The sequence below is a fragment of the Centropristis striata genome, chromosome 1 (genome assembly GCF_030273125.1).
Source record: "Centropristis striata isolate RG_2023a ecotype Rhode Island chromosome 1, C.striata_1.0, whole genome shotgun sequence".
NCBI classification, from domain to species: domain Eukaryota; kingdom Metazoa; phylum Chordata; class Actinopteri; order Perciformes; family Serranidae; genus Centropristis; species Centropristis striata.
In genome coordinates this window covers 38,775,943-38,790,037 of record NC_081517.1, presented here as the reverse complement: position 1 = coordinate 38,790,037, position 14,095 = coordinate 38,775,943, and the positions used below count along the sequence as shown (strand labels likewise).

General features: G+C 37.0%; 2 protein-coding genes across 3 annotated transcripts; both read left to right on the top strand.

Annotated features, from left to right (window-relative positions):
* The first annotated feature begins 2,008 nt into the window (after window positions 1–2,008).
* hemgn (hemogen) lies at window positions 2,009–4,731 on the top strand. 2 transcript variants are annotated; one of them, XM_059328596.1, is made up of 4 exons: window positions 2,009–2,162; window positions 2,515–2,593; window positions 3,554–4,164; window positions 4,250–4,731. In XM_059328596.1, exons 1-4 carry the CDS (start codon window positions 2,099–2,101, stop codon window positions 4,360–4,362), a joined length of 867 nt encoding a protein of 288 aa, XP_059184579.1. In that variant the 5' UTR covers window positions 2,009–2,098; the 3' UTR covers window positions 4,363–4,731. The 2 variants fall into 2 exon arrangements, with proteins under 2 accessions (XP_059184579.1, XP_059184571.1); XM_059328588.1 differs by having other exon boundaries at window positions 2,515–2,605.
* A 1,684-nt stretch (window positions 4,732–6,415) lies between these two features.
* On the top strand, window positions 6,416–13,775 carry trmo (tRNA methyltransferase O). The gene is made up of 6 exons (XM_059326515.1): window positions 6,416–6,642; window positions 6,899–7,050; window positions 8,198–8,372; window positions 9,483–9,640; window positions 10,367–10,930; window positions 13,296–13,775. The coding sequence occupies exons 1-6, from the start codon at window positions 6,554–6,556 to the stop codon at window positions 13,529–13,531; spliced, it is 1,374 nt and encodes a 457-aa protein (XP_059182498.1). The 5' UTR covers window positions 6,416–6,553; the 3' UTR covers window positions 13,532–13,775.
* The last annotated feature ends 320 nt before the right edge of the window (window positions 13,776–14,095 follow it).

The window sequence follows — 14,095 nt, the reverse complement described above, 5'->3', positions numbered from 1 at the left end:
AACGAACCCACGTTGCATATATGTAACATCATATTGTTATTGTTTCATGTTAAACGTGTAAATAAGGAAAATCTAACCTCCTGCTTTGATTATGATCCAAACTTGTTGCCTTCCTTTGTTTGGCAAATGCATAATTGTAATTGTAGCTCAGTCAATGATTAATGTGTAATCCTTGTGACCAATCATTTGCTTTATCAATAAAGTGCATAATGAATAAATTGTGTTGTACTTTTGGTCCATAAATGCCAGATTCCTTTAACCGTTTGGGCACACTGCGAGAAAGGAGGGTTGTGTTTGGTTTGCAGTAAAGAGAGCATTGTATATGCACATGGAGAGGGGCACCCCCTCTAACCCCACCCCCATTTACTTCCTGAGACACCAAGAGCCCTCAAGTAGAAGTCAACTGAGTAGGAAATGTTGACTTTTATAGATGTATGAATAAGCAATTATATCCTGGATTTTTATACAATTATGGAGAATTTTAAGGCTATTTTAGCAAAAATAACCACAAATTAACATATGGATCCCTGCTTTAATGCTGTATATTCACTATATCCACAGTTCAGGGTACATTATCCAAATAGTCTTTGGCCTTGTGCAAATTATATGCACATAATAAATGTATGTACACTGTTTTATATCAGTGTTTGGTAGTGTAAAATGCACACCAGAAGATGGCACTGTGATATCTGCTTTGACATTCCTCCAATATGAGTTTCATTGTGCAACAGCAGGGGTGTGTGAGTGATGTGAGTGACAGCTTTTTCTGTTCGTGGCTGTAACTGACAGTAATCTGTCATTTTGGAAAGATGTGCATACTTGGAGGGAGTCCAGCCCTGTGCCTCTTATCAGCTGAGAAGTGTGCAGCCTTGGTGGTGTTTTGACCGAGGGGGAACCACCATTGATACTGGAGGTGCTGCTAAAATGTTTAATAAAGGTTTGAAAGGCTAAGGGTTTGAATGTGTTTTTGTTGAAAAGTATTCAGTTTGTTTATCTCAGTCAGTGAATCCCACAGAAGGAGGTAATAATAATAATAATAATAGGTATTTAATTGAAATATACCCTTGAACAAACAGGCAAAGGTGCATATTTTCCACTGCAGCTTGCACCCCCAAACTCATCCACAAAGAATGTACTACATGAATCCAACAGTGGTTTAGATTGGCATGCAATTCTCTTACTATAATTTCAGAGAGTGCGTGTGAATTGCAAGAAGCTCCTTGAATTTAACCAAGAGACCCTCAACATTTCCCCTACAGTGCTTGAGGCAATTGGCGGTTGAGTGTTATTTACTCTGCTGGACGGCCTCTTTCTCTGAGTGGCTCGAACACACACATCAGGGCTCAATGTGCTGTGAGAAGATTGAGAACACACCCCAACTGAGCAGCTCTCCATCTGTGAGATAAGATGGGTATGCCCTGACTCCAGCTAAAGACAAGATTTCTTGCTCGGTCGCAGCTTATCTGATGGCTTTGTCAACATAGTAGAGTACTTTATAATGTGTTGCTCTATTACAAAAAGATACATTTACTATTAATAAAAACAGGTTGTAGTATTATTATTGCTAATTTATGCAGATAGAGGGCTTTGGAATATTGGGTGATTTATATCATATTCAGAACTTCATTTATCTCTTGACTTGCTTTGTGCCCACCAGCAATATTAGGCAATTTAGACATTAAATATTTGTCCATATGAATTCAAAGTATATTTTAGCCATTGCTAAGCAACAGCAATAATTTAACTTCACCATCAGCTGCTGGCCTGCACAAAAAACATGCATGCAAAACACAAGTCATTTTTCCTTCCTCATCGTAATTAAGAGAACATTTTAGTGTAAAAGGCCAAATTCTCTGTATTTCCCCCTTTTACCACATGCTTTATCCCTATCTGCCCTCTCTGCCAATGCTGTGCCAACTCCTCCAGCTTTACAAATATGATAAGACCAAAGCTGCAAGAACTCCTCCAGCACTATGGTAATGGTTAACCAGATAATTCTTTTAGGGGTGGGAATAGAAAACAGTCAGAAGTTTTTCTGTCTTCCTTTCGGTGTTTGCCCGCCTTCAATGACTAGAATCCATTCATAGCAGGGGTCAGAATGGAGGAGACGCTGCAACAAGAGAACCAAGAGTCGGAATATAAAGATCCGAATGAGGGCCAAGGTAACTTTTAAGATTTACTTCTGTCTCTCTCTCTTTTTTAAGTTCTTCCCTGCTTCAGTTCACACTAGAACGCTGAGTAAGAAAGTTATTCATTTGCATACTGTGTGGTGTCAACTCAAGACAGAAATACTTTAATCAACAGCTGACATGTTTAGTCTTTCTGTATTTTAAATCTTTGTGTTAAAATGTTTCAGTCAAAGACGTTCCAGTGTGTAGCAGGGGGGGAAAACATCTATAAACCACATCTTTATACACCATTAGTCACCCACATTTATGAGTCATGCATGTAAAATACTGTTCTGTATCTCTTTGATTTGTGATCTTGTTAGCATGGATTCTCTGTTTCATATAGATGGGATCCGTCGCCGATTGCGGGACAGAAATCTTCTCCGGAAGAGAAAGGCTGAAGCAGAAGAAAAGGAGACTAACCAGTGGGTTCTGGGGTAAATTTATTAAAAAGCACAGCCAGTGTTAGTGCAGTGACCCTATGTTCATTTGAAGTAGCCAATACAGCACGTACACAAGCCAGGGCTCCTATATGGGTATTGGAATTCCTTGAAATCACTTAAATTTTGTGCTGTATTTGAATTTTGTTCTTCGAAAAGTCTACTTACACATTCTTGACAGATTCAGATCAGATTCGACTTTATTAATCTCACAATGGGGAAATTTCTCTGTTACAGCTGACCACAAAATTGCACACAAAATTACTTCCCCTTTAGATAAAGATAAAATATAAACAATCTAATAGAAAAATACATTTAACAATATACAATATACTACATACAACTTAGTGCAAATTAAGTGACACAAGAAACTTTGTTGTTTTCCTTTAATTTGCTCTGTGGAAACATCATTTTGGTTGTTTATAGCACAAAAAACATCAAATTTAATGTGATAAAAGAAGTCAAATAATCAGTACACTTTATATACTGTATGTACTGTATATAACTGTGTAATTTAAAGCTATAAAGTGCTATAAAAGCTTAGGAATGCAGCTTGAGTGCTTGAATTTGACTTGATAAAGGCGTAAGAATCCTGACCAGTGTAATGATACAGTATCTAATTGTTTTAATGCAATGGAGAGTAAAAATTGAAATTTCACCATCAGTTAGAAATTTTAAGTAAGGCTTTATCAACAAAACATGCTTTATAAAATGCGGTACTTCACCATGCATGGTTAAATTATTATCAGCACTCCAGCTGCTTATCACTCCTCTGCTTTATATTGAATATGGAGCAAGAGGAAGCCAAAGGTTGCTCGGTTGTTCCTATTGACGCCCCAGATCCAGGTCAAGGACTTTGTACTATTAGCTTTCCCAATGTATCACAAAGGCCCATATCAATGTCCACTGTTACCGAGTTTGATTACAGTTGTTGTACTCTTTAAGGGTGGAGAGCCAGAGGAAAAGGCCCAGGGCTGACAGTGGCATAAAGAGGAGAGGCAGGCCCAGGAAGAGTGAGCCAGCACCAGAGATATCTGCCATTCAGGAGGAGACAGCAGAGCCTGAGGAAGAGCCTGACTACGTGGTGATTGAACCTCAAGACGTCTTCCCAGATCTAACGCCAGTCTCTCAAGCCTCCTTACTTCCTGTGGAATCACAATCTTCATCTTTCCTCGCTGCCCCTGCCCCTGCGCCCGAGCTCGGATCTGACCAAAGCTTCGTCTTTGCTCCTACTCCACTTAATCCAACTCCATCCCTCCTTTCACCCTCTGATCCGGCTCCACCTCCTCTCAAAGTCCTCGATAGGGTTCCAATCCCTGTCCAAGAGCCGGCTCCAGCTCCAGATGATGTTCCAGTCCCAGTCCCAGTCCCAGTCCTGATGCCAGCCCCTGTTCAAGCTGCAGCTCCTGCTCCTCCTGCAGACCCTCCCCAGGTGGAGACCTTCTTCACAGAGTCACAAGACGACAGGGAGGCCCAGGACCAGGTCGTGATTGAGGACTTGGGCCCAGATGAGAAGCAAGACTTCCCTTCATCTCAAGACAAAAGAGCTGATGAAGGTAAGAATGAATGGTGTGGAGAAATGAGGATTGGTTGAAGGGATTTCATTTGTCTTAATATGAACTGTTTCTTGTCTTTTTTCAGATTTGTTTGAGATACCTTCGATCAGTGTACCTGAACAAAACGAAATGTTCTCAGATCCAACCTTCTCCTCTGCGCCTCCTCCACAAAAATACTTCCCAGGAAATTCATTCTAATTTTTATAAAGCACACTTCTCAGATACTGCCTCGGCTCAGACTACATCATTTTCGGTCACAGTTTGTCTCTGAGTTTCATTTTGGTTAGTGTGCAGCCTGAAGAGAACAAACATATTGCTTATTTGACAAATGTATGAATTCAAACCAAACCTGTATGCTTATTTATTATGGTTTGTGCTTCACTGTTTGTGAAGCTAATGAATTAATTCTATTTTGTATTTTGCATTTAGTAAACAGCCATTTTTTTCTGCTTTTATTTAAAAAATAAATTGTATCAATCACTGGTAATAATATATTTTTAATTGTGGATTTATTTGATAGATTTTTGTAAAAGTCGTTTTTCACTAAATAAAATACACTGCTTACAATCATCTGACTGGTGCCATTATTATCTGTTGAATATATTAACAGTAATAACAAATAAAAAAATAATTGATAGATTTGTATCCTATGTACAAAAAGGGTGAAGACCATGGTGTTTTTTTAACAGGCTCTTATTAGACTTTCATTAACTGATTTTATTTTAATTATTATAACATTTTTTCAAGGATCTTTCTGCTTTTGTAACATCCAAAATTTTTTATATTTTTTTTATTTAGATGGAAAAATTATACTTAATTTAAATACTCTAAAAAGACTTCCACTGATACATGTAAAAAGTAAATGTCATTGCTTACAGTGTAAACACAACATCTATATGTATGTAATCTGTTCTTATAGTGCTTATCTTAATAAAAGTAGCAATACCACAATGTAAATATACTACATTGCATCTAAAAGTCCTGCATTTAAACAGAGTATTGAGCAAACTGAGCAAAAAAATTATTTAAAGCATGAACAAGTGCTCATTATGCAGCAGAATTAAACCTTTCAGGGTAATATTGTTATACTTTATAATATTTGATTAGCATTATCAGTTTACTAGCGTATTTTAATATAATATATCATCCTGAAATGGGCCATTCTGCCTAAATAGTTCTTTCACAGCTGTTGGCTACTTTTTCTGTTTTGATAAATAAAGGTTAGTAAAAAAAAGAGAGTAAATGATGAGTGTGACTGAGTGTGACTTACTTCTTGGCTGCCCTCTGCTGATATAAAACATGAAGTGATCATTCTCTTCTGAAGATGTAAACATACCAGTAATGTGTGGAGAGATATTTGTAGACTTATCTTAGATAATATTATCTGTCATTTTGAACTTACTTGCAAATTCATTTTTTTTAACGGTTCAGTACAAAATATGAAAGAGAGTATTTTTCAATCTGTCTCATTAGCCATTTTTTGGGGCAAATTCAATATTCATAATTACATTTTTTCTAAAACAAAATTCCACTTTCATGTCATTCAAACAAACTCAAAAAAACATTAAATCTGTGAAACTGGGGTCCAAAAGTAATATGTATAATTATCTATTCATGTTGACCCTTTATATCTTTATTTTTTTAATATTTTATTTATGTTTGCTGTATTATTTTTTTATTTCTGTTTATCCCTATCACACACACACACACACACACACACACACACACACACACACACACACACACACACACACATTCACCTATGCATCTGAAGTTATTTGAAAATATTACTTTTTAAATAATATTAAATGTTTAAAATGTGTAAAAATATCCCATATTAACATTAAATATTACCTCAGCAAAAAACGCAAATAAAATCCTAATAATCTTTTATTTTCTAAAACTTTATTTTTTATTAACTTTTGCTTTATTTTTACTTTGTAATATTCCATTTCTTGTTGTGCTTTTTACATTATTTAGTTATTTATTTATTTATTTATTTTTTACAGTTAAGTGATTTCAAATACATTTTTTAAAATAAAACATGCACACCTGGTCCAAATGTATCAACGACTTCTGCATCATTCGTGTGTAATAAATGTGAATTAGATGCAAGAAGAGTTTTCTACCAACATTTACGCTACAGTACCATATACAGTACACATTAAACAGGATGTTACGAATCGATATAAATGTTGTTGAACTGCTCGGACGAGTTGTCAATGTTGTCACCTGAATCACTCCTGGTTGGCCAACAGGAAGTCAGACGCTGCGCGCTTCCGCATAGAGGAGCTCCCACGTGTTTCATCAGCCTGTGGTTTGTTGCTGTTTAGCAGCTAGCTAAAAGCCAAATTATTCTGTTCTTTTTGTGGTTATTTATACCAGTAAGATGAGTCCTCGGTGTGAATGCTGCGGAGAGCACATTAATAAACTGAATCAGCAGATTTCTGTGATGCGGAAAGAAATCAAGAACCTGAGGTATGTTGACAACATCGCACGAAGTGAACAATTTCAGATATTAATGTACTTTCAACCTTTGTATCAGTCAATTAATGTTTTGTGTGTCAACTTCTTTTAACATTGTTAAAAGATTGTTAACATATTCGCAGCTACTTTTCCTTTACTGACAGTTGTTTTGCATTTTATTTGTGTCTTTCTGCTGACCTGCCATTAGTAACATTTGAAGTTATTTTGACATGTTGACATTAAGTTATTAACATGTATCTGCTCTCAGGCAGATGTTGGACAGTGCAGTTAGAGGTCATCGCAAACATTTGACATCCATTCAGTCTGCTGTGTCAAAGATTGGACTCCGTGAACCTGATAAGGTCCAGATACCAACATCACCTCCGTCACCAGCTGCAGCACAGACTGCATTAGAGCAAGGTAATTATTACCATCAGTACAACTCTGAAGGCTTCACTCTAGTGATATAGCCAAAGTAAAAAATACAACAAAAACATGTATTGTATCTCATTTTCATAATACATATCATGTATACTACTGTATCACATCATATCATGTAAGATAAGATAAGACATACTTTTTTGGATTTATTGATTGGTAATTTAATCATAAATAAAATATTAAAGAATCACAACTGTCCCACAGTACAAGGCAGAATCTTTACATTACTTGTTTTGTCAGACCAACTATTCAAAATCCAATTATATGGAAAATACAGTAATATAAATCAGAATTTGTAAAAATGTTATATTCAGATGAATATGTATCCTGTGTATATAAATATTATTCGTTTATAAGAGCTTTATTTTTCCTGAGGGAAATTGGACTCGAAATCGAAAATGTGCGCAGAACGAAGTAGGAAAGAGTGCAAAATTGAAATATCAACAAAGGTACCACTATAAAAATGTTACTAAAGGGATGTACAAAATTCAAAATATACATATTGCCTTCTAAAAAAGTGCACACAGTAAAGGGCAAATCTCCGCTATGTGTTGAGAATCTCAAGCACAGCATGCAGGTTCATCTCATTAAATTAGAATATCATTATTATATCATTATTTTAAAAAAGTGGGAATAACACATTATATAGATCCATTACACACAGACTGAAACATTTCATGTCTTAATTTATTTAATTTATTGTAATTATAATGATTATGGCTTACATATAATGAAGACTTAAAATTCAGTGTCTCAAAAAATTGTAATATTACAAAAGACCAATTTTAAAAAGTATGTTTAATATGGAAATGTTGGCCTCTGAAAAGTATGTCCATCTATATGCAATCAATACTTGGTTAGGGCTATTTGACTTGAACTACTGGAAATGGACTTTTCCATCATATTCTAATTTATTGAGATGCACCTGTAGCTCTGATCGATTCGAAGTCCGTTCAGAAAGCAAATATTTTAAACCTTATTTGCTTGTCATCTTGCAGTCAGACCTGTCAAAGTATAAATTCAGACTTTTTATACATCAGTATCATGTTGTGGTTGTGCCTCAGTCCATTCAGTGCAATTAAATCACAGCAAAGACATTTATGGTGCTATCTGTGTTACACTCCAGGAAACATCCAGACAGCCCCGATTGGTTACATCAGTTCCTGTTTCTCTGTGAAGAACGGGACACCCAGACAGCCCACCATTTGTGGCCCCTCAAGGGCCGAACTCCGCATCCAGCAGAGTGTCTTCAATAACCCCGAACACGCTCTGGTGGGTCTGGAGCAATACTCACATGTCTGGTAGGTCTCACACAGGTGGGGTACTGTATGTTCATACTTAATCTATGTACATCTTACATAGTCCAGTCCAAGGTTTGGGGATGTAATTACCCCAAATATTAGTAAAAAGTCTTGTTACAGGTTTCTCAACTTCATTTCTTTACTTTATTGAAGTGCTGTGGGTTCAATATGCTGAGTCTGGGTTTTGGCATGTGCATACAAATGTGTCAAGAGTCTACACAAATGCTTTTTATTTGAAAATTTTATTGCACCGAAGCATAAATATAAACTTGTTAAAATGCGTTTTTATTGAGACATTCAGCTTGAATGAGTTGTGCTTTCACCTGCCTCATAACAGCATATGAAGCCATGTCAGACTGGTAATAAAAGCTTTTTAAACAAACTATTTGGCACTTTTTACGTTATTTTAGTAGCTTTTTTCTTCTGACACAGGCAGTAAATGTTTTGGGTCGTCTACTTGTCTAGCGTTTGTGGATTTAGGATTTAATATCCCATTTTACATACAGCTACCATTTCAACAAAACTGCCTCTACACACTCTTGATAGTAACCAAATCATTATCAAGAAAACCATGGAAAATGGCTAGATATCAGCTCTTAAATTAAATTCTTATGAGCCAGTTTTGTTATTATTATATTTGTCCAAACGAAAAATGTACCTTCAGCTGTACCAGGCATTAAAATGAACAAGAAATTGAAGAAAACAAGGGTGGTATAATTTTTCCATGACTGTATATCTGTTGTCCACCAAAGATAGCCAGTATATGAAGGTTTTTGAAATGTGGGAAAACCTTTTGAAATGGACTCTAATCCCATTGCCAGTAGAGGAGTATGGCTTTCTGTTTTTTTTTTCTTGCTTGTGTGCCTTATTCAACGTCACAAACATGCTGAAAGATGGGTGTGTGTGTGTATTAATGGTAGAAAGCCGACTGGTGGCCAATGAAAATGTTTCAGTGTTTACTTCTTTTTTGTGTCTGTTACTTATACAGGCTGTCTTTTACACTGGTGATTATTTTGGCTAATATTTTGTCCCATGAGGAAGGGGATATACAATCTTTATTTTTCCGTTTTACTGAATGTCATCTGTGTTTTTCCTCATTTTTCTCTCCAGGATCATCTTTCTCTTTCACAAAAATGGGCATCTGAGTTACAAAGCCAAAGTGAAGCCTCCCAGACTCGACGGCAAGAGGGTTGGTGTGTACTCGACACGCAGTCCCCACCGGCCTAATGCCTTAGGCCTGACTCTGGCTAAACTTGATAAGATTGTAGGTGAGTGTCATTAGCTAATTGGGTCTTTTCGTGGGACTACTGGACTACACTCATTTATAGAATATTTTTTCCTGTTTGTTAACCCTTTATCAGGCAAATAACTATATTTGCTAGTTAGAGTCAGGTAATATTTCGAGAAAAAAGTTTAAATTTAATAGATTAAAGTGGCAAACCTACAAGAAAAAAGTCGCAGATTTACGAGATAAAAGTGGGAAAAAAGCAACTTTTTCTCCCAGATTCACCACTTTAAATCTCATAAATCTGCACATTTTTTTCTCATAGATTTGCCACTTTAATCTCGTAAACTTTTTTCTCAAAATATTATTTTCGTACATTTTTTTTTTTTTCTTACACATTCTGGCAGTATGTAATATCCTCCAATATTCTCTAGGGTTGAAATTTGGAATTTGCAAGTATTTCAATGAGTCCTATTAAGGGTTAAAGTGGTGAATCTGGGAGAAAAAAATTGCTTTTTTCTCGTAAATCTGCGACTTTTTTTGTGCAGATTTGCCACTTTAAATTTCTTATATCTGCAACTTTTTTTCTTGTAGATTTGCCACTTTAATCTAGTAAATTTGCAACTTTTTTCTCAAAATATTACCTGAAGTTACCAAATATAGTTATTTGCCTGATAAAGGGTTAAATGTTTAGGTGCCAAATTTAACCTGAGACACAGAAACAAGTCGCTTTATAGAAACCAATGCATCCCCACCTTTTTTTTCCTAGGTGATACGGTACATCTGTCAGACATCGACATGATTGCTGGCACCCCAGTCCTGGACATCAAACCCTACATCCCAGAGTACGACTCCCCCAACACCAGGATGGACACAGAGCCTTATGATTCAGACCAATCACAGGCCACTTCTGATGCACTAAATGAGAGAGCGGACACATTAAACATCCATGATGATCAGTCAGGCCTAAAACGTGCAAGAACTGATGATGGCGACTTAGGGAGTCTCCCCTCAAGCGACAAACCTGAACCATCTCAGTCAGTCAGTGCTCAGTTTGACCTTCACAAAGACCTACACAATGTGCTGGAGGAGATCAAAGTCTATGTGACCCAAGGCGACCTCTGCCAGCTGAGTTGTAACAGCGAAGATAAAGTTTCAGACTCTCCCAAAACCAAACCACGGGAGTCGACAGTGGACCGCCCGTTCTATGGAGAGGAGGCCTACAGCACCATCGCTGGCTGGATCAGAGAGCCTCCTGTTGGCAGTCTGGAGGTTCGCTTCACCCCTCAGGCTGAGAGAGAGTTAGCTGACTTCCTTCCCACACACCTGTCAGGTAGGACACAGTTAAAGTGTGCAGTGTGCCATTTTTAAGCCTGTTGTCAGCCAGAGGAAAGGGTGATGTTGCATGTTTGTCCACAAGAGGGCGCTGTTGTTGAAGAGATGAATGTTAAAAACAGCCAAGATCAGAAATGGCCTACTGTGTTTACACACACACACACACACACACACACACACACAAGGAATTTGACTCTAGTTTCAAGTTGCTCTCAGTATACATAAACACAGAACACTTGACAGGAAGATACAATACAGCTCAAATTAAGGACAGTTAAGCTGAACAAAAGCATTAAAAGTGTAAAGAACTAATATGCACTTACAAGTAGGTGAAAAAATGTTAGTATGTACCTTGCTTATAATAAGTATTCACTCCACTTGGATGTTTCATCCTTTTGTTGCTTTTCCACATGGCTTTGGCTTTTTTTTTTTTTCTCTCAAATATGTTTATTGAGCTTTTTATACAATAACATAACGACAACAAGACAACAACAACACTCAGTACAACATTGGTCTAGACAATTGATACACATTTACATCTCACATACACTCGACAACGTGATACAGGCAGAGAGCTAAAGGCTAGCCAAGGGCAACACTTGTACACTGAAGCCACTGTAGAGTCAGAAAAATGAAGATATGGAGTCCAAATGTCCATGAACTGTCCCTCTGAAGAGTGAAGCAGACAGGTCAGGTATTCAAGGGGAAAACATTCCATAATTATGGCTTTGGCTTTTTTGACAAGAATTTGCAAAAATCTCTTAATATCAAAGTGAAAACCTATTTTTACAAAATAATGTCCGGTCACCCAGATTGTGAGGACGGCCAGCTCTAGGCAGATTTAAACAAGTGCCATACTGCTTCCATTTCTTAATGATGGTTTAACTGATTTCTGTGGGATATCCAGTGAGCTGGACATTTCTTTGTAGCCATCTCCTGACATTTCAATGATCTTTTCTCTGAGTTGCTAGGAGTGTTCTTTTGTTTTCATGGTACAATTGTAGCAGGAATAGTGATGAACCAGAGACTGGAGCTCTCAGACAGATTTTTTTTATTTTATACTAAAAATCACTTGACACACATCAACTCCACTCAGATGATCTCCATTTCACGAACTGTGACACTGCTGGCATCAATTAGCTGGAACTCTGTTGAATTAGGTCAGTTACTTTCAAGGGGGTGAATATTTATGCAATCATTTACTTTAACTTATATGTTTTTAATTCATTTACATTATTTTGTAAAAATCACTTTTCACTTTGATATTAAAGGTTTTTTTTTTGCAAATTCTTTGTCAAAAAAGCCAAATTATATTGACCATGATTTCATGTGTAATATAATAAAAGGGAGAAACATCAAGGGGGGTGAATACTTTTTGATAGGCATTGTATATGCATGTACACATGTCTATATAGACTATATGCAGCTTGCAGGATTAATGCTGGGGCAGGCAGTTTTCTTTTTGTCATCAGTGGGGTAAAAAAATCCATAATACCTCTCCACACCTCTTGGGAAAGCCTCATTTAATGGCGGATAATCGTGCTGGAAAAGTTTAGATTGCCTTATTGGCAACGACTGCCTGCACTGCAAAGCACCCCAAAAAATGAAAACATACTTCTTAAAAAGGAAGCCAGAAAGAGAGTCAGACAGACATCAAACCTAATAAAACATGCCTTATCAGCTGCGAAGCACTTTAAAGGTGGAAATAAGCTGTTTTTAATAGTTTAGCCTTCTGCTAACTGTTGCAAAAGGCTCATGGCTATGGTTATATAGTGGCAGCAGGATCATGGTCACAAATGGGATGATTGAAATGAATGACCACTAATATTGGTTCTCCTGTGGGAGGAGGGGCTTTGGACAGAGGGGAGAGCTGCAGGAGGATGGCTGGATTTTCAAAAATGTTCCCAGAAAACTACCTACAGTACAGGCCAAAAGTTTGGACACACCTTCTCATTCAATGCGTTTCCTTTATTTTCATGACTATTTACATTGTAGATTCATCAAAACTATTAATGAACACATGTGGAATTATGTACTTAACAAAAAAGTGTGAAATAACTGAAAACATGTCTTATATTCTAGTAAGCAAAGGGTGGTTACTTTGAGGAATCTAAAATACAAGACATGTTTTCAGTTATTTCACACTTTTTTGTTAAGTACATAATTCCATATGTGTTCATTCATAGTTTTGATGCCTTCAGTGAGAATCTACAATGTAAATAGTCATGAAAATAAAGAAAACGCATTGAATGAGAAGGTGTGTGTCCAAACTTTTGGCCTGTACTGTACATTGCTTTAATATTTGACATTGATGGATGAATGATGATTCATATCATAACAGAGTGCCCTCTCATGTCTCACAGGTCCCTCTGAAAGTGACAGCCCGAGGTTCAAGTTCCTCCACAGTCCAGAGGAGGCTGCTGCCGCCATCAGAGGGGTGCTATCGGCAGATCCGCGGTCAGTCTACAGGAGGACACGCTGCAGAGACAGACTCTTCTTCTTCACCCTGGACACGGCTGACATCACCTGCTGGTTTGGACGAGGCTTCGCTGAGGTGCTGCAGGTCCGACCCGTTGAGCAACACGTCGCCTCAATGTGAGAAACTCTGTCAGTGAAAGCTTCGAAGCTGGGAAGACTTACTTTTCATGTTTGTTGAGAAACAAAAACAGAGCCTGTCAAATATTCCTCACTTTGACATTTTCATGTATTTTCTCTACTGACAAATGTGTATTCACGTGTATAAATGTGTACATTTAGGGCTTCTTAAAATCAGACACATGAAAGATGAGATACATTCAATTTTGTATCAGTGGATTAAATAAAAAGGTTTTTTTGAACAGAAATGCCTTTTCATGTTTTATGTTATTGTTTGAGTTTTCTATTTCTGACAGGAAGCTTCAGAAATGATAGTTATGGAAATATTTATTATTTTTATGTCTTGGTCCAGTACAAATCATCTAAAAAATAGGCATATAAATTAACTACTCAAGAAGTTAAAACTTCTCCCATGCACCATTGTAACTTAGAAAATAGTTTGCATGTTTGTCTCTGGTCAAGACTTGTTCTAGCCTGGCTAACACCAGACCAAATCTCATTGGAGATTAGGTCTGGACACCTTCAATGCTTTTCTCCGTAGAGGAGGTGTGGTTTACGATCCTCCTGA